This window comes from Musca domestica, unplaced genomic scaffold (genome assembly GCF_030504385.1).
Source record: "Musca domestica strain aabys unplaced genomic scaffold, Musca_domestica.polishedcontigs.V.1.1 11, whole genome shotgun sequence".
Taxonomy (NCBI): domain Eukaryota; kingdom Metazoa; phylum Arthropoda; class Insecta; order Diptera; family Muscidae; genus Musca; species Musca domestica.
The window spans coordinates 8,408,373-8,430,248 of record NW_026712133.1 but is presented as its reverse complement, the minus strand read 5'-3'; the positions used below and the strand labels follow the sequence as shown (position 1 = coordinate 8,430,248).

At 34.7% G+C, this 21,876-nt stretch overlaps 1 protein-coding gene across 1 annotated transcript; it reads left to right on the top strand.

The window, feature by feature from the left end:
• Positions 1–1,946: 1,946 nt before the first annotated feature.
• On the top strand, positions 1,947–16,251 carry LOC101899774 (protein aubergine). Its single transcript, XM_005191964.4, has 9 exons — positions 1,947–2,336; positions 4,212–4,425; positions 6,302–6,804; positions 6,865–7,057; positions 7,114–7,241; positions 7,305–7,459; positions 13,642–14,031; positions 14,476–14,586; positions 14,667–16,251. Exons 1-9 carry the CDS (start codon positions 2,229–2,231, stop codon positions 15,565–15,567), a joined length of 2,703 nt encoding a protein of 900 aa, XP_005192021.1. The 5' UTR covers positions 1,947–2,228; the 3' UTR covers positions 15,568–16,251.
• The last annotated feature ends 5,625 nt before the right edge of the window (positions 16,252–21,876 follow it).

Genomic DNA, 21,876 nt, shown 5'->3' with positions numbered 1-21,876 from the left:
TACTAGAAACAAAACACCAGCAGCGATGGTTCGCAGTAAAGGAACAGTACGTTTTCCACGATTTTCTAGCGGTTGCTTGAAGTGTTGAAAGATTTGGAACTAAGGGAGCAAGTACATAAGAAGCTTGAAGTCATGGCTGGGCATATTTTGTGACATTTCATAAAGGAATTACAAAACCGCACTAAAATCCTGCCGTCGTTTTCCTTTATAATTTGACATTAATATGCCTAGCCATGACTTCAAGCTTTTTATGTACTTGCCCCTTAAAGCTAACAACTATATATTTAAGGGAATAATCATGGTAGAATTAAGAAGGTAAAGTCATGCAAACATATATTTACAGTTTATTTCAATTTTATTCATTTGACAACGTCTCATTGTCAAAATGATTATTTACAAATCCATTATACATACACAAATCAGAGATGGGAACTTGCTTTCTTTGCAGTGAAATTTGACAAGGTAAATTACAGAAAATGCAAAGATGGGAATGCTTATTTGAATAGACTTTACCTTCTTAATTTTACCATGGGAATAATGTGAAAACATTAAAATTAAATATTTAAGAACTATTCTTCGACATTTTAATCTAAAAATACAAATTCCAAAAATTTAATGTTTTTAAATTAAAATAACTTATTAAAAATTAATTGTTTTGTTTACATTCTTGGTCATATAACACTGAGACTTTTAATCCGGACAAAAACAAATGTGTATGCGGTTGTTGTTACCCGTATTATTCTACCAAGACGGGATCCATGTAAAAACCTGCAAGCAATCAGCTGATTTACACAAATAAAACAGTTTATTCGCCGTATAAAGAAACAAAGCACGTTAAAACTTTGCATTTTTCTAAGAATAAAATATGTAAGCCTTATTCTCATTGTTCAGGCTTGCAAACTAAACATAAAATAAAAAAAACAAACACAATTTCTCTCTGTGATCGCTTTTTTACAGAATTTTTGGTTAACAGACGACTGTCAGTAATAATTTGCAACAATTGTTACAAATTTTAGGGTAACATGATAGTAAAATATTTACTATATAGCCAAATCTGCTGGTTTTTGCTGGTACCTGTTATAATTTGTACTATGGTATGTGATGTAGAATAGTGACCATGGTCCAAGCAGAAGGTCCCCGCTCCAAGACAACTTACTAACAAATTTAATGCCAAATGCATTATTGTAATTGAAATCACATGGCAAAATATAAACAAATACCAAACAAAGTGTAAACAAATTTTGACATATCTTGTTTTAAATAATTTGCGGCAACACCTTATTATTGCGCCATGATTGCGACTTTTCATTAAGCTGCCCTCAGACACACCAACAGTTGGCCCAACTTGTGACAAGTTGGTACAACTATTGGTGCGTCTGAGGGCTAGTTGTACGACTTTTTCGAAAGTTGGTTAAAGTTGGTTGGAAATATCAAAAATTTTTGATAATTTCGCAAGTTGGGCCAACTGTTGGTGCGTGCGAGGGCAAGTTGTACCAACTTCCGTGTTTTCTTCATTTATGTCTTGACTTTGGTGAAGCAGCACATACATAAGCTGAGCGCTGAGCGCAAGAAGAGAAACTAAAACAAAACAAGAAAAAAAAACTAAAATAAAACATAAATAAAAATGAGTCATTGCGAAGAGGAAGCGTCAATGCGCGATTTTATAGAGGAATATAATTTTTCTGTTTATGAACCCACTGCTTTGACCACAATTTTTTCTTCAGCTTTTTCTTTCTCTGCAGTTGTCTTTCTTCTTCTTCCTCTAAAATTATATCAATTCCAAGTAGCGCAAGAGCATCCGAGTTCATGTTGACGCTTCAAAAATACTTTGTAAATGAAAAGTTGGTACAACAGTTGTATGAAAAGTTGGTACGTGCGAGGAGACCGACCAACTTTTTCATACAACTTACAAGTGACAAGTTGGGCCAACTGTTGGTGTGTCTGAGGGCAGCTTTAGACTGAATTAAACAAAAATTTGGCAACAATTTATTTTATTTGACTTACGGTAACCCTTAAAAGCGCGTCTGTTCAATAATATTCGAAGTGCTTAGCTTCAACAAGGCTATTTATTAATTTAGCGCGTTATAACGGTAATTTGACACCCAGAAGGCGTCATAGCTTCTTTCGTTAAAAAGAAATTGTAAAGATTGTAGGAAGAAATACAGTTTCATCAATCTTTGCGGGTGATTTTTTCAAAGTTCTAAAAAATTTCTTGGTAAGCGAATATAATGGATAAGCCGTCTGGAAGCGCTGGTCGTTCCCGTGGACGAGCCAATGCAAGCCAAGCACAATCTGGTGGTGAAGGTATGGCACGCGGTAGGCGTCCCCAACAATCCGTAAGTATAAATTCCAAGTTAATAATCGGTAATATAGTCTATATATTTAAAGAAATATTGGTGTCGTTAACTGGAATGCAACAAGTTGCATTTTCGGCGTGCATTTGAAGAGAACCAAAATAAATTCCATTTCACCCATACAAAACGTAAAGCATCATGTTCCCAAAGTATGTAAGAAAAATAAGCGCCACTCAAGCCAATGACTTAGCATTGAAATTGTATTTATCTGTGAGCAAATAGCACCAATTGCGCCCTAGACGTCGTATTCGCAATTAATCTAGGTTTAACTCACAAAAAAAAAAAAAAAAAAAAAAAACATTACATTGTTTCCCAAGCCTATGGAACATTTAATAGGCGACAATATGGGTCTTGTCATATGAGTGGATCATATTGACCCGAGCGGTGATATAAAAACCTTAAAAGTTTTTTTTTTTTGTAATTTTTATGTAGCCGGTTTTTGGTCAGTGTCCCAGGTGTTTTAATTTGGAATGTGCGCAACACCTACTTATCGAACAAAAGTTTTTAGATTATTTACGTCTGAAATATGTCCAATACCGTTACGAGATCCGAAGTGCTTCTAAATTGTATACTCTCCTAGAAGGTAGGAGCAAACCCTAGTTTATTTCATTTAATTATAATGTCAATAATTTCTTTGTTGAAAAATTGATGATAATAAAACTAGTTTATTTAGTTTTTCCTTTAATCATTCGTTAGATTTTACACATTTCTGCAGTAGTTTTCATTATAAATATATATATATATATATATATATATATATATATATATATATATATATATATATATATATATATATATATATATATATATATATATATATATATATATATATATATATATATATATATATATATATATATATATATATATATATATATATATATATATATATATATATATATATATATATATATATATATATATATATATATATATATATTTTTTGTTTCCATTATAAATATATATCCCCATACTTTTATTTAAAATGAGGAAAAGTTTGGCCAATTTTATGGGCATACACAGTCTAAAGTGGAACTCGTTTTAATATTGAATCCCGATTTTATTTATAATGGATATAGGACAACGTTTTTACATTTTTATATTCAATTAAAAAGACCACCGGTTATTTTTTCGTCATTAACAATGCGAATGTATTGCTAAGACTTGACGCTCTATATAAATTTACCAACCTTTCCCACTATGGTCAATTGTTTTTGTACGGTCGTACTACCCATATACGCAAGGTCCTTCCGTTACCGTTACAGAACATGTCGTCGTACAGGTGACAGGATTTCTATGGTGTTCCGAATTTTAACTACCAAACAAACAGTTTATATTAAATATTGAAATGAGCACAATATATCAAATTATAGTCTACAACTTGTCTTTTCAATATGGTGCTATATGTCAATATATATTTTGGTTTTGGTTATTTTGCTTCCAGATATTTGGTAACAAGACCTACATAAGGCCTTGTGTAGGGTAATGAGCGACAAAAATAAAGATTTCAAAATGATCAGAACTACTGGTAATGTAGAATGTAGTTTATTACATTATATATTATACAGCTCCCAAGTCTGAGTTGAATAATCTAAGTTCATAATCTGGGCCAAATAGATTTTCACTTTCCATTAAAAACATAATTATTAATAACTATATTAAATAATATAATAATGAAAGCGTGCAACGAACAAATATTTTAGTGGTTGTTGTTGTTGTTTTAATATTTAGGCTAATATTGCGCAAATTTTCAATGCGAACCTCAAATACGAATATTACTAATTAAAAATAATTACCAAATATAATAACTCATCAAATAATTTGCAATACATATATATATTTTTTTTTCGTCATAAGGTTCATCCTCCAGGTGGCGGACAGCCACCCACAGTAGGCGCAGGTGCCGGTTCATCAGCATGGGGACAGCGTCCAGTAGGTGTCGCTAGGGGAAGTTCTATAATGAAAGCTGCAATGCCAACATCAAATCCTCAACAACGTCCACCAGCACCAGCAGCTTTAGGCCGCGCTACTACACATAGGGATGTCTCTGTTGCAGAAGCTCCAGCGGGAGGTATGTTAATGTGTGCATACTTTGACCGTTTTCTCCCAAACTATTCGATTTGTGTTTAAATAGTCTTAGGATAAACAGTTAAAGTATATACTTCATTATTCATTATGATTGGTTATCGCCAATAGCCGATCGTATCGAATTTACATGATTTGCACATGGTATGTGTTCATAACATCTTCGACGAAGTTTTGCTTACGAGAAGTATTTTTTTTTCGTCGTTTCATAATAAACTGTTTCGTATGCATTTAAATATACTTGATTAAATTATGTCTAGAACTGTGTAGAGGTCACGAAGAACATTCAAAACGTTATTTTATCATTGTTTTTATTCATTTAACGCTTGCCTTATGTTAGATTTCATTTATGGATGCGTAGCTACACGGGATTCGGCAACTACTTCGCTCGGAGACCTTTGGTCCACTGTGTTCATCCTAGGAAAAATAAGTTATTGGTGGTTTAAAAGTTTCATCAGTCGATAGATCAATCGACTGGGAACCTTCTCGAGCTTATTCATCAGCCACGTAGCTTCCCACTATGTTGCTATGTCCTGTAACCCAACAAAGCTTAATCTTAATGAGGGCTTGCAGTCAAGAGTGGCTCTGGATTTAAAGGCACTTGGCTTGATAGTTTCAAAAGCCGACTGACTATCGACATATATAGTCACTGGTTCTGTTATGCATCTTCTGTCTTCTTGATTGCAAGAATCTTCGCCTGAAAAGCGCTGCAATTGTTATTAGGCTTATATAAGTGTTTAATCAATTGGTTGGGGCAGATTATTCTAGCACGGGTGCATACATCCATCTTAAAACCTTCTGTGTAAATGGCCAGACCGTCCAGAGGAGGTTCCCTATTAGGTATTTTAACATCAAGAGTATATTTTGACTTATTGGTATGTCCAGGATTCGTTCATGACACCAATAGGTCATAACTGATAATTTAATTCTTCCTTATGGTGTTCCTACATGAATTGAGCGCAATGAGGCCGTTTCTTGCACGCGCATTGATGTTCTTGTTCCAGTTTAGACGCTGGTCCAAAGCCGTACCAAAAAAATTAGCACACGAGGAAAGATTAAGTGCAACTCCATCCAGTACTGGCAGCGAAAATTAATCTATTTTGCATTTTATTGTAAACAGTTAGGAACACAATCAGACTGCTGTACTAGTGCCCTTTGCATTAGGTTTGAAATAGTTGGATGAAAACGACCACTTATCAGCACCACTGCATTTCGACATAAGTATTTCATTGATCACCAGAAGCCATAACAGGGGAGAGAGAACAATCTCCACTGACTGAACTTTGTCGTAGGCGTTCTGCGATATAAACTTATATTTCTTATTGTCGCTGTTAATGACTCTGGCTCCCATGTAGATTCACCACTCGTCACTGCTCGACTTCGTCGGGAACGTAGATCTACCGGATCTTCTCGTCGATCAGCAGCCGATTATCCTCGCTGATGATGTGAAGTCAGCTGAATAATTTACGTATACAAGACCTATATTTTCACCAATTTTTCGAAAAACATGATCTCAAATTGGCCACATCTGCCATCTGACCACTAAGTTTGGTATCAAAGGCATAACTGTGTTTGCACTTCAAAGAGAGACAATTCAGAATAGTGCAAAAATTACTACGTTTATTGTCAAAAATATTCTCCTTGGCTTACCCTTTATATACATTTGCAACTATTTTTGTTAATATATAAATTGCTGCACAAATTTAAATACATATTGTGGTATTTCTACAATTAATACATAAAGTCTTATTTTCGTTTTTTGGCGTAAGAATATTTAAGCGATTATAAAAACCTATTCTTTAGGTTTTCTCTAAATCGTTTAATGATGGAATATAATTTTCTGTAAAATCTTATATTTTAAGCTGTTGGCAAAGAAGATACCCGTGGCGCTGTACGAGGAAAACGTGTCATAACTGAAATAGTGCATTCTAGGCCACAAGGTCTCGCTACAAAATCCGGTCAAACTGGTGGAAAAGTACCAGTTCAAGCAAATTATTTCCGCATACTCAAGAAACCCAAATGGTCCATTCACCAATATCGTGTCGATTTCAGACCAGACGTAGACATGATTCGTCTTCGCCGTGCGTACTTAGCTAGTCATAAGGAATTATTTGGTGGCTACATATTTGATGGAACTGTCCTCTTTTGCACAAACCACTTCATTGATCCTTCAGATAATGGACAAAAAGAACTCTTAACCAAAAATCGGGAGGGTGAAACTATTCAAATCAAATTGAAACATGTCGGCATTGTTGATGTTACAGATGTACAACTAATACAAGTACTCAACTTAATATTACGAAGATCAATGGAAGGTCTAAAATTGCAACTTGTTGGTCGAAATTTCTTTGATCCAGGTGCCAAGGTAATGTATAGCTTTTGATATCGGAATTTATAAAGGAAATATGGTGATCTTTTATTGCAGATCAATATGGATAGTTACCGTATGGAAATTTGGCCCGGGTATCAAACGTCTATTCGTCAACACGAACAGGACATCCTTCTATGTTGTGAAATTACGCATAAAGTAATGCGTACAGCAACCGTTTACAATATATTAAAAGATTGCCTACGAGATAGTGCAGATTTCCAAACATCGTTTAAACAACAAGTGGTTGGTACGTATATATTGCCATATTTCTAGAAGTATAACTAATATTCAATTGATTCTTAGGAACGATTGTTCTTACTGACTACAATAATAAAACTTACCGTGTGGATGACGTTGATTTTCAATCTTCACCCATGTCGAAGTTTTCAACTAAGGATGGTGAAATTTCTTACATGGAATACTACAAACAGGTACTTAAATAAACTAATTTCATTGACTATTATAATACTTTCGTAAATTTATTTTATTTTTAGCGTTACAATATTCAAATTCGGGACCAAAAACAGCCGATGCTCGTTTCAAGGCCCACTGAGAGAAATATTCGTGGCGGTCAAGATGAATTTATTATGCTTATACCAGAAATTTGTCGTGCTACTGGTATAACTGACGCTATGCGTAATGATTTCAGGTAATTACTATATATTTCTGAGTTTGTTGTCACATTTTTTGAGCTTGCTTAAATTATAATGTTACACATCCTAAAGTTGACCGGGAAGCTATAGTTTGTAACCTCGTTTACTTTAATACAGCTGATTTGAGAATAAGCCGCAATAGTTCTTGAACAGTCTCCCATGTACTACTGACAGTTAGTGTCCTTGACGACTTTTAACTGGGGATGTCATTCATACCGTCCTACTTCCATACACATCGTCATAAGACAACCTGCAACCTATGACCATTGCTGTTCCTGCCTTCAAGTTTTACTTATCAATAATTCGATCTGAATTCCGAGAGCAAATTTCCGCGATCCTATACTAGTCAACCGCTCGAGTCATACATTAACAACTGCAAAAAGTTGTATACAATTTCGGATTTTCTGACATATTCGTTTCGGAATCTTGGGATGTGGCATTTTCTTTCAGCTCGTATTCTAGGACATATATGATACGTTGTTTGTGTCTTCAGGGAATTGAATATTGTGGCTTTGTATAGGTTCGAAATGTTTGTGATGTGCAAATTTTTGCGGAGCGTGTTGGTATTTTCCAATTGAATTGTAGAACGTATGTTTGTTGTGTATGGCGACAGTTTTCGGTTCGAAGTTTGGTCCGCATCATATTAAGATTGATATAAATCTGGTGTTCGTATTTTTGTGAATTATTACTCAAATTATATATGACATATAAGGTCTTATGCAGCTTATTCCTAACATTATCAAAGTGCATTTAAAAGGAAAAAAAAAATCTAGGTATTTATCATGATCAACAACCTAAATTTTACTTGTACACGGTATCAATATAATCGTTCAAGCCATGATTTTTGTCCAAATAGTCCTAATTATGGAAGGTTATGTTTATTTATCTCTTAGGAATGTGTTTTGGGCTAAAATGCATAAATGTTGTTATATTAGTTGATAACTTTACCATTATTATGACAACCACTCCGTGACCAAATTAATCTCACTTGGCATTCTTGATTTGGCTTTTGGGTGAGCTTATCTGCTATTGACATGAAAAGGTTATGCTTTTTTGAGATATTTCACCATATCGTTGACATAGATAATAATTTGGCCCCTGTGGCACTCCATACGCTGACCAATATTCACTGCCGTAATTTTTATCTATCTTTACCCTGAAGCTACGGCAATATAATTATACCCTACAACATTATGTGTTGTATGTAACACCTCGAAATATTGGTTTCCCACATAGGAAAATATATATGAATCTTCCTATCTCGCCGAGCTGAGTCGATCTAGCTATGTTTGTCCATCCGTCCGTCTGTCCATGTTAATTTGTAATCACTCTACAGCCCGATCTTCACGAAATTTAGATGAAGGTGGGGCTAGGGCCAGAATAGAAGCCTATTGTCTTTGGAAGTGATCGCATAATATTTAGAGGTTGAAATTAACCAAAAACTGAACAATTTCCTGATTTTGCAATTGCTCTATAGGTCGAAATTATAAACCAATCGAAGCGCAAGTTAGCATGAGTCTAAAGCTTGGGGTTGGGCAGAAGTCTTCCAATTTTGATGGTCATTGAGTAATATTTAGTGGGTGCAATAGACCATAACATTTGTGTTAAATGAAAGTAAAATTTTTCATTAAACCGCGAATATTTTCAATACCGGCGAATTCACAAATAGACGAATGGGTCAGTTCTGACCGTTACGTAGATGCCAATAATAAATATATCGGATATATATAGCGAAATATATTCAATGTGTATATACAAAGGAAGGGGATGTTAGCTAGAATGCTTATATCTCAAGAATGGGCTAGGCCTATTGTTTTCAAAGATGTCCGCAATATATTTAGGGGTCCGCAATATATACACAAAAAGTCTAAATTTGGAGATACAGATTCTTTCTTTTGGAGATGATCGCAAAATATTGTGAGGTTCAAATGAACCAAAAACAGAAAAAAATGTAAGGAAAGGGAAGGATTCTAGCATTTTGGATGACCATTGGATTATTTTTAGCTCTAAAATGGACCACAACAACTAACCCTGGTCAAAATGCTAAGAGTAATACCTGGACAGTGTTCCGTGACATAATTTCGAAAGCGAAATCTTCCAAAATGGATGTGGACATAAGGTAGCTTGTAACATATTGTAGTGTTGTAGGGCATCATATGGTTGGCCCCGCACGACTATAGCCTCTGCTTACTTGTTTTGAAAATACCAACGTGTCAAAAGCTTTGGTAAAATCGATAAACATCGCTAAACATTCCTTTTGTTCGCTTATATTTTGGGTTTTTAAGGCAAAGACTTCCCGAAATAATTTCTTCTAATACTTTCTTGAATTTTAAATTGGTGATATAATGCCACTCTTGAATATGTGACGAATTAAAGCATTTATAAGTTATATTAAAATGGGGGCAGTATTTTTGACATTACTTTAAGTTATACTGTCAATTATTACTTTGTTTTTAATACATCTTCGATTGTTTGCTCAAGATACATTATGTTTGGAATATTAGTTCGTATGCAAGGCATGATTTTTATTTCTTATACATGAACAACGTTTGATTTAAATTGTTGTGCGAAATTTTCAGTTATCTCTGAAATATTTTGGTTATAGAAGATGGTTTCGTATACACTAGTTTTGTCCTCAATGATTTGAGTTATCGTCTGTAGTAGGCAGTTTAAGTTCGAAAATTGGCCATGTCGGTCCACGTTTTCGTATAGCCCCATATAACGGTACCTCTGAACATTCAATATTTTGATTATTTTAGCGATATTGTAGTCCGGAATTGTTTCAAATTTGGTATCAAATGAGTAGTACAACCTATGACAAAAAATTACTTATGCAGGTCCACGTTTTCGTATAGGCTGTTAAATATTTTGTAGATTTATTCTTAACTTTTGTTTTTTTTTTTCGATAATAACAAGTTATCTCTAATGTTCTAGCATTTATTTCAGCAATTCGTGTGTCATGCTATGTTCTCATTGCCATTTCAATCACGTTGTTCGCTCTCAGAATTAGGTACACCAATTAACCCGTTCATACGGAACGATTCGTAATTCATAGTAACATAATCCGTTTTTTCGAAAAGTTTGTTGATTTTAATAGGAATTTGTAAGAAAACATATGAAATTCCCATTTTTTTAATATTTTATCAATATTCTACAATATTCATTCATGTTTTGACACTTTCCAGTAATTTTTGCAATTTTTACACCCTACAACACTATGTGTTGGGGGTATTATAAGTTTGATTGGACCAAAAATTATGTAACACCTCGAAATATTGGTTTCCCACATAGGGAAGTATATATGGATCTTCCTATCTCGCCGAGCTGAGTCGATCTAGCTATGTATGTCCGTCCGTCCGTCTGTCCATGTTAATTTGTAATCACTCTACAGGTCGCAATTATGGGCCGGGCCGAAATTTAGAATGTAGGTCGGGATAGGGTCAGAATAGAACCCTATTCTTTTTGGAGATGATCGTATAATATTTAGGGGTTGAAATGGACCAAAAACTGAAAAATTTCCTGATTTTGCAGTTACTCTACAGGTCGGAAAGTTGGCATGGGGCTTGAGCTTAGGGCTTGGCAGAAGTCTTCCAATTTTGATGGTTATTGGGTAATATTTAGTGGGTGAAAAAGACCATAACATTTGTGTTAAATAAAACTCAAATTTTTCATTAAATCGAGAATATTTTTAATCCCAGTGAAATCACAAATAGAGGAACAGGTCAATTCTGACCGTTACGTAGATGCCGATAGTAAATATATCGGATACATTTTTTCATATTTTTTTTTCAATTTGATTTAATATTGAATTGTATATTTTGTAATACTTTTTCACCTTAAAACACAGGTTGGGGTTATTGGGTTATATAAAAATTGCAATTATCGTCCGATCTTCACGAAAATTTTCACAAGGATAGGGTTAGGCTCAGAAGGGCCCATATGTCCCAATATATTTAGGGGTTAAAATGGACCAAAAACAGAAAAAAATTCCTGATTATACACTTGAAGCAAATCGACACGCCTGAGAGGGGAGTTAAGGACAGGGAAGGAAATATTGGGCAAATGTCCCTGTTCAAACTGCTAGGGGTAATATCTGGGCGGTGCTCCGTGACATAATTTCAAAAGCGAAATCTTCCAAAATGGATTTGGACATAAAGGTTCTTCTAACATATTGTAGTGTTGTAGGGTATCACATGGTCGGCCACGCACGACTATAGCCTTTGCTTACTTGTTTTTAATATATTTTTCAGTTTCAGTTTTTATTGCTGAAGAGAAACTAGTCAATCTATTTTTTGTCGATTCTTTGAAAATAGTGCCTCTTGTGTTTCCAGCTTTCTACAAATATTCCAACTCTTGGACAAAAAGCGTACCTCAGATGAGGGAGAAAACAAAATGTACTTTCGTTTGAATGTTCAAACGCCATTCAACATTATAATTTTCATTCATAATTTTCAGTCTTCCTGAAAAATTTGAAAATTTCATAAAATCTTTCTATTTTAAATTTTTAAATGTCATAATTTATTTTTTTGATATATGCTCTCATTTGTTAAAAATTGCACATATTTCATCTTTGTTCCACAGCAAATTTTATGTGGGGAATTAAGAAGATATTTAATAATCAATGGTCGAACAATGAATAGAGAACTAATCAAGTGTCATGTGAACTTAGCATTATTTTGTTTTTATACCCTCCACCATTTTATGTAGGGTATATTAACTTTGTCATTTCGTTTGTAACTCCTCGAAATATTTATAAAAGACCCTACAAAGTATATATATTCTGGATCAGCGTAAAATTCTAAGACGATCTAGCGATGTCCGCCTGTCTGTCTGTTGTAATCACGCTATCTTTCGAACGAATTGAGATAGAGGGCTAAGTTCGTAGGCAGGTTAAGTTCATAATTGGGCCATGTCTGTCCACGTTTTCTTATAGCCCCCAATAAAAAGGCATCTCCCGATATTCGGTATTTTCATGATTTAAGCGACATTATTTACCGGAATTATTTCAAATTTCGTATTTGAAGTTCGTAATGGACACTACAGCCTATGACAAATATTTTTGTATGCTAGAAAAAAATTGTATGCTGGTCCACGTCTTCGTATTGCCCCTATATAACTGTACCTCCCGATATTCTATATTTTCATGATTTTAGCGATATTATTTACTGGAAATTTTTAAATTTTCGTATTTGAAGAAGGTGCTACAGGCTATGACAAAAATTTTTGTATACCGGTCCACGTCTTCATATAGCCCCCATATGACGGTACTACTCGGTATTTTATGATTTGTGCGACATTATTCATCGGAATTGTAACAAATTTCGTATTAAAATTTTGTAATGGCCTATGATAAAAAATGCGTATGTAGGTTCGTATATCCTCTATATAACAGTGCATCCCAATATTCGGAATTTTGATGATTTTAGCGACTTTATTCACCGGAGTTGTTTCAAATTTGGTATTTGAAGTTCGTAATGGGTACTACAGCCAATGACAAAAATTTTCGTAAGCAGGTTCACCTCTTCGTATAGTCTCTATATAACAATTTTCATTTAAGTAGTATTTTCGGGAAGTTTTTTTGAAATTTTCGATTGGATTATCCCTTTTTACCAACTTTTTATTATTAATGTTAATTTTGAGCTCTATTATGAAAAATCTTCCTATAAACGGTATCACAGACAATCAAATTATTCTACAAAATTATTTGTCATAAAATTCTACTAAGACCCTACAAGGCGTCTAGATCATACTTCTTACCTGAACGCCAGGACTTCATATATTTAAAAGACGTACTTTTTGTGAGTTTGTTCAAAAATCTGCAACAAAGTAAAAAGTCTATATTTCGTAGCGATTGTATTTAACACTACGACATGCATTTATTGTACCTTTCGCAATTTAAAAAGGAAAATTCCCTCCAGGATTGATAACAGACAATTAAAATTAAGAAAGAAATTTAAATATATATAATTATAAGGTAATTGTGGTTGGGAAGGCAAGAAAAAAAGTAGTAGAAATTAAAGGTTTGTATTATCAAAGTGGGATTTGCATGTTTCATACAAGTTCAATTTAAAAAGAAGCATTTATCCAAGTATTAATTTATTTTTACTAGATTACTATCACAAAAAAAATAATATTTGAAAAGTCAACAACAACGAACCTTCGCTCTACAATTTTTCAGATTAATGAGAGCTATGAGTGAGCACACTCGGCTAAATCCGAATAGACGCATTGATCGCTTGCGAACATTCAATACACGACTCCAGAATTCGAAGGAAAGCATGGATGTATTGGCGTCATGGAATATGCAACTAGACAAACACTTGGTTGAAATTCCAGGACGAGTACTTCCACCCGAAAAGATTGTTTTTGGAAACCAAAAAAAATACATTTGTGATCAAAACGCTGATTGGTCAAGAGAATTTAGAAGCACAACCATGTTTTCCCACGTTGACATAAAACGTTGGTATGTCATCGTAGCAAGACGTAATATACGTGAAGTTCAAGAATTTGTTAAACTTTGCATTCGGGCTGCTGGATCGATGAAGATGCATATCTCTGAACCAAGATAGTAAGTACCACGTAAAATGTTCACCATAATGCTGTTTTGTTGCAAAATGGTCAGGCTAAATCCCTTTATTGTTGTTTTTATAAAAACAACGTTTGTTTATTAGTGGAGAATGATGGTAATGTTTACCAGGGGGTAAGGCTGGAAATACTAATGTTTCAGAAAGAGCCTCCAATCCTCATCAGTTCCCTTGTTTTTGTCTGGGAGTTATTTTAAAAATAACTCCTATGATAAAAAACTTTTATTACCCAAGTGACGAGATCGTAAACCTAATAGAAGAGGAAATTCCAAAATTATTTTGGAAAATCTAAATCTTACAACCGCACTTATAAACATTTTCATCTTTCTCCATTTGTTATGCTTTCGTTTTACATGAATGAAGTAGCATAACCATGTGAGTTTGTTTTGTCTGTTACAAATAAATTTTAATTGTTTATTTCGTTTAAGTGAGGAAATGCCTGATGATAGAAATGGATCATACTCTTCTGCAATAGACAGAACTACATCCCAGGATCCTCAAATATTGATGTTGGTCCTAACAAACAACAATGAAGAAAAGTAAGTAAAGTTATATCATATGTTAAATAGCTATGTCGCCTTCACCATTACCTGTATCATGAAATTTTTTTTTCGTTAAGGTATGCTTGCATAAAGAAGAAATGTTGTGTTGATAGGCCGGTCCCATCACAAGTCGTTACACTAAGAACAATTGCACCACGTGGTGATAAATCATCAGGCTTAATGTCGATTGCAACTAAAGTCGTTATTCAAATGAATGCAAAGTTAATGGGCGCTCCTTGGATGATAGAGATGCCATTGAGTGGACTAATGACCGTTGGATTTGATGTTTGCCATTCTGCCAAAGAAAAAAATAAATCATATGGTGCTCTAGTGGCTACGATGGATATGAAAGTATCAACCAAATATTATTCAGCGGTCACACAACATCTAAAGGGACAGGAACTTTCCAACGAAATATCATTAAACATGACTTGTGCGTTGAAGTCATATCGCGCTGTTCACGGAACTTTGCCGGAGCGAATACTCTTTTATCGTGATGGTGTCGGTGATGGACAACTGCATCAGGTGTTTAACACTGAGGTACAGTTTCTTAAAAAGAAGTTGGACGAAATTTACAAATCTGCTGGTATCGAAAAGGGATGTCGTCTAGCATTTGTCGTTGTATCTAAACGTATAAATACTCGTTACTTCGTCAATGGCCGAAATCCTGATCCAGGCACTGTTGTCGATGATGTCATCACACTTCCCGAACGTTACGATTTTTTCCTCGTTTCGCAATCCGTACGACAGGGGACAGTGTCTCCGACTAGCTACAATGTAATACATGACAATATGGGTCTAAGTGCGGATAGAATGCAAATGTTGACTTACAAAATGACACATTTGTATTACAATTGGTCAGGAACGTTGCGTGTGCCAGCAGTTTGTCAATATGCCCACAAACTGGCATTCCTTGTTGCCGAGAGTATTCACCGTGCTCCAAGCAATGGTTTAGAAAATCAATTATATTTTCTCTGAATAACAATATCAAATGAATTAAAATGCAAAGTGCCTATATATAAAATACGAATAAGGTTAAGCTTTTCTACTTCAACTCATGACTATATTTTTTACCAAATGAATACAATTTTACCAATGATATATAATACAACTAAGTTCCTCTCATTCCACAATTGATAATCATATTTTTGCTTAAAATAAATACTTTATTTGTGTACCTATTGTTTGAAATCTGCAAATAACCTAAGTGTATTAAATATACCAATAACAGTCTTGTTGTTATTCTGTTTCTTTTTGTTGCAACGACGGAAATTTAATGTTAAGAAGTAACATAATTACTTACAACTATATACGACGTAATACAAATATATCTTTACTAGAAGGTGCAGAATTACAATACCTCTTAACCCATAACAGAATAAAGTTAATAATCCTCTTGTCCCTTTGTTTAGTACCGTTTTCCATTGCTATTGAACAAAGTGTAAAATACCTTTAATGGATTTACTATACCCTTTTCATGCACTGAAGTTTTGTTTTTGTATGAATAACTGTACCTAAGGGAAAAATCAAATTATTTTTGTATTGCATAATACCGAATGAAGTCAAAAAAATGAATTATACGTTATTTTTATATTTTAATATGTACTTATTGTTTTAATTGTATAACAATGAATTTGAAATAATAAAAAGGTTAACAATGAATCTTCTATGTAATTAAAAGGTGTAATTTTAAGTGAAGTGAGGATTTGGAGAATATGAGATGAACTGTCTCTGTTTATGACGAGGTAGTAGTTTAAATTCAGAGTATGGGCGAAGGAGTTGAGCGTAACAAAAGGATACATAAAATACTATACTCGTCCAAGGCCTATAACCATCCATCACACTGTCAAAATTTTTAAAAATTTACAATTACATGCCTTTTGATGATGAGAAAATCAGCTGGTCTTATTGTATTGCCCATGGCCCAATTATTAGACCCCCTTCCGAGCCAGCTGTCTAACCAAATCACACAAGATAAACAAGTGGCCAACAAATTTAGTCTATCTTACAACTAAGTTTGTTGTCAAAATACATAATTGTGACATGAAGTTTAAAGAAAGTTAAATCACAGTAATTTGAAAATAACTATGTTTATATTCAATTTTTTCTCGGAATTTGTTTCCTTTTCAATAATTCGCCATCGCCAATCTGTTCACGGGGAAATGTGGCAACTTCGAAACAAATTCCCCCCATCGAGAACGCTATTTTAGAGGAATTTTGTCCGCCATTTTCTTTTTATACCCTTCACTATATTATGCAGGGTATTTTAAGTTTGTCATTCAGTTTGCAACACCTCGAAATATACATTTTAGGCCCCACAAAGTAAATATATTCTTGATCAGCCTAAAATTCTATTTCGATTTAGCGATGTTCGTCCCTCTATGGAAATCACACTGGCTTCCGAACGAAATGAAGTAGATTGATAACATTTTTTTATACCCTCCACCATACTATGGAGGGTATATTAACTTTGTCATTCCGTTATCATACCTCCTCGAAATACTCATGTCAAACCCAACAAAGTATATACACTGGTGGCCAAAACTAAAGCAACTGAAATTACAAGGAGAATGAATTCCCTGTAACTTTTTTAAAATGTAAGAAAATGAGAAAGTTTTTCTTGTTTTAAATTTTTTTATTCATTTTTAAAAACCTAAAATTCAAAACATCAAAATTCATTTTTATATAAAAAAAATAATGTATGGTAAAGTCAATTAATCCGATTTTGGCTTGGATAAAATAAAAGCAACTCTGTTGTACATTCAGATGATCGCTGCAATTTCTGTTATATTTATCGCTTTTTGCTTCCTTCGCTTGTCATAAACCCTTTTTGAGAAGTTTTTTACAACAGCAAGTATTTACTTTTCGTTTTTTAAGTACTGCCCAAAAAAGTTTAATAATGGCATGAATAAAATAGCAAATTATCAGTGACTATGAAAACATAATATCACAGAAAATGATTTCCGACAAATATTTCATAAATATTTCTGTAATTTCATAAATATTTCTGTATACTAAGTCGGTCTTATGAAACTGGATCAGTAGTAACATTCTATAACGGATGAAGGCAGTGAAAAACTTCAGCCCGTACTGATCAACAAATTGTGAGAGAAATAAAAAAACAACCATTTAAGAGTTCAACTGGATTGGTGAGAGATATAAACTCGGATATAAACTCGAGATCAGTGCGTAGACTAATAGTGGTAGCTGGTCTGCATGCCCGTAAGCCATCAAAAAAGCCATTTATATCTGAAAAAATCAGAAAGTCTTTCGGAAACGATAGTATTAAGTGGAATCGAGCTCAATGGAAAAACATTATTTCTGGGATGAGTCTACGATTAATATTAAAAGCTCAGACGTGAATAATTTTACGGTGAGAAGACTAAAAAATGAGCCGCAGTGTCGCAAAAGTACAGTGAAGTATGAGGGAGGGTCAAAAATGGCGTGGCGCTGTTTGTCTTTCTATGGACTTGGGCCTATCCATGAAATAAAGGAAGTTATGGATCGGTTTGTTTACAAAGATGTGTTGGACATCACGTTGTTCCCTTACGCTGAGTAAAATATTCGGCTCATTTGGGCGCTTCAGCATGACAATGATCCCAAACTTGCATCAAAACTTGTCAAATATTGGTTACGGGAGTCAAAAATTGATGTTTTGTCATGGCCGGCACAATCACCTGACCTAAACTCCATAGAAAACCTTTGGAGTATCGTAGACAGGAAGATCAAGCGAGATTCGGAAATAAATAAGCACAACATTTTCCAAAGAATTCGGGGTGCCTAGGAAAGCATACCCATGGATCAAAATGAGCGTGTTATAGATTCTATGCCTCGGAGGCTGCTATCAAAAATAATGGATGCTATCGACTAATATCCAAAAATTAATTATTTTAAAATAAAAAATCAAAAAGTTGCTTTATTTTTGACCAAGCAAAAATTAGGCCATTTTAATTTTTCATATTTTTTGTTCAAATTTTTTTTTTTGTATTTTTATACCCTCCACCATACTATGGAGGGTATATTAACTTTGTCATTCCGTTTGTAACTCCTCGAAATATTCATGTCAGACCCAACGAAGTATATATATTCTTGATCAGCGTAAAATTCTAAGTCGATTTAGCGATGTCCGTCTGTCTGTTGTAATCACGCTATCTTTCGAATTAATTGAGATAGATGTCTAAAATTTTGCACACATGTTTATTTTTCCAGTAGGCAGGTTAAGTTCGTAAATGGGCCATGTAGGTCCACATTTTCATATAGCCCCCATATAACGGTACCTCCCTATATTCGGTATTTTGATGATTTTAGGGACATTATTCACCGGAATTGTTTCAAATTTGGTATTTGAAGTTCGAAATGTATACTACTTCCTGAGACAGAAAATTGTCTGTGCAAGTCCATGTCTTCGTATAGCCCCCTGTAAACCGGGATCAATTAAAAGACGCAAAGTCTTTTCCGTTTGAACGTTTGTAAGACACTAAATTTATTTATTAAAAATATTTCTTAATTCCTACTTATTATAATATAACTTAACCTAAATTATCGATAAGGGCAAACGAGAGAGAGAGTGAGATAGATACCAATTGTACACATGCATATGCACCATGCCACTATAAACCTTAGGAGGAGGTCATAAACACGCATAACTATCTCACATGTGGCAAGCAAACATGCTGCACTTGCTTATCAGTCTGAGTAAAGATTACATCCCATAATCTAACTCCACCATACCACATGCAGCAATTGAAAATTCTGTATTATTTATTTCTATCTCGAAGGTCTGCTCACCACATTTTCTTATCTTATTTAATGTGGACTGTATTAAGAAGATCCCAGTTTAACAAATCCCTCTCATCTACATTAGGCAGCCCGGCTATTCTCTTTTATTATAAAAACATGTTCACTTATCCGTGAACATTCTTGGCAGGGGCAAAAATACATATAAAATATAAAAATTACAAAGATGAACAATAAAATAGATCTAATAGAATTGACATTTTAAGAGAAAAGATGTTAAGTTATAGCACCCAAGTAAATCCTCCATCTTTCCAGCCTGTCTCTCTTGAACATCCCACCTCCTTTATCTGCCGGCTTCAATTTCCAAGCCGAATCCTTTTTATCTGTCGTCTTCTTTCTGTAACCAAAGTTCTCATCCTTCTCTGGAAGCGCTATCTCACCGACCTTGGACAGTTTATCGTTCCAGCTTTCATAATTTTCTGTCACTTCGGCTTGTATTTTATTTTATTGCACCACTTCCACTAGGCATCTTCATTACAACTTCACATTCTTCCAGCATCTTATTATTCCAACGACGCAGATCGCTTTTCTTCTTAGTCTTCATCTCGCTGGCAAGCAGCTTATTTTCGACTTCTTCCAACCTCCCTCTGTCCAGTTTTCCAGGGAGGTCTTCCATATAAACCTCTTCAACCATCAGATCTTCGTTGATATTAACCGCTAATTTTGCAGCCAATTCATCAGCCTCGATTTTGGATGTTTTCTGCGATATGAGCAATTCTACTTTTAGTTGCAATATATCAGCTTCCAGCAGAAATATCCTTCTATCTTTCTCTTCACCAGCTTCTAGATTTGCAGCCAACCCGTCACGTTCGGTTGAAGCTGCAAGTCGTTCTCTTTTTGCACAAGACAACTCATCACTAAGTTGTCTTATTACCGCCTTCAAAGACTTGCTCTTGCGTTCCGCCTCCTGCTTAGCTGCTAGTAATTTACCCTTAGTATCCTCGGCAACACACATAGCATTTTCAACTTCCTCCTTCGAACTCGAGAAAAGTTTAAGGGCATCTTCCTTTTCATTTTTCTGTGAAATCAAGGCAACCTCCATTTCCTTATATCACCTTAAATTTTTCTCATTCCGGCTACCGCTACCTTTCGCTCGTTGTCCAATTCGGATGTTATGTAGGCCATTTGTTTCTTAAAGCCAAGGACTTTCTCTGTGGTCTCCACATTAAAAGCCTGCGTGACTTTAAGGATGGCCTTAACATCTTCCGAATACAGCCTCGCTGTCGCATTCGGCTGACTTGCTCTGATAGCAGCGGCTAGTTAGGACTTCTTTAGAAGCATCTCTAAAAACCGCCTATGAACGCCTGTACATAATATTACGTCTCTTGCCGCGTCCATAATTTTTTCTTTGGCGAAGTCAAATACGCCTTCTATGGCTTCTTCCGTCTTTAATGGACTCATTATTTCCATAATTGTACCCATCATTTCGAGAAGAGTGGCAGCCTCTTCCTTTATTTTCATCATTGGCGGCCATTTCACCGATTCGCCCTCCTGGAGATTCGTCCTTCTGTATGGGAACAATTCCAGCTGTAGTTTTTGCTCGGTAATTTTCCACTCTTGAAGACCAATTTTAGCCTGACAGAATTTCCTCGATGTTAAGGAAAATTCTTCAACATTTATCCTTTACCGATCCGGTTCGAAGGACCAATGTAACTGGGATCATTAATTAAAAGACGCAAAGTCTTTTCCGTTTGAGCGTTTGTAAGACACTAAATTTATTTATTAAAAATATTTCTTAATAACTACTTATTATAATATGACTTAACCTAAATTATCATTAAGGGTAAACGAGAGAGAGAGAGAGATAGATACCAATTGTAGGAGAAGGTCATAAACACGCATAACTATCTCACATGTGGCAAGCAAACATGCTGCACTTGCTTATCAGTCTGAGTAAAGATTACATCCCATAATCTAACTCCACCATACCACATGCAGCAATTGAAAATTCTGTATTATTTATTTCTATCTCGAAGGTCTCCTCACCACATTTTCTTATCTTATTTAATGTGGACTGTATTAAGAAGATCCCAGTTTAACAGATCCCTCTCATCTACACTAGGTAGCGCCGCTATTCTCTTTTATTATAAAAACATGTTGACTTATCCGTGAACACCCCCATATAACGGTACCTCCCGATATTCCGTATTTTGATGATTTTAGCGACCTTTTCCCCGGAAGAAATTTAAAATTTAGTATATGAAGTTCAAAATAGATACTACACCCTAAGACAGAAAATTGTCTGTGCAGGTCCACGTCTTCGTATAGCCTCCATATAACGGTACCTCCCGATATTCGGTATTTTGACGATTTTAGCGACATTATTCACGGGAATTGTTTCAAATTTTGTATTTGAAGTTCAAAATAGATACTACACCCTAAGATAGAAAATTGTCTGTGCAGGCCAACGTCTTTGTATAGCCCCCATATAACGGTACCTCCCTATATTCGGTATTTTGATGATTTTAGCGACATTTTTCACCGGAATTG

Coding starts and splice junctions, on each gene's coding strand:
- LOC101899774 (XM_005191964.4), top strand. CDS start 2,229: ATGGATAAGCCGTCTGGAAGCGCTGGTCGTTCCCGTGGACGAGCCAAT. Junction 4,426..6,301: donor TGCAGAAGCTCCAGCGGGAG/GTATGTTAATGT, acceptor TTATATTTTAAG/CTGTTGGCAAAGAAGATACC. Junction 7,242..7,304: donor ACATGGAATACTACAAACAG/GTACTTAAATAA, acceptor TTTTATTTTTAG/CGTTACAATATTCAAATTCG.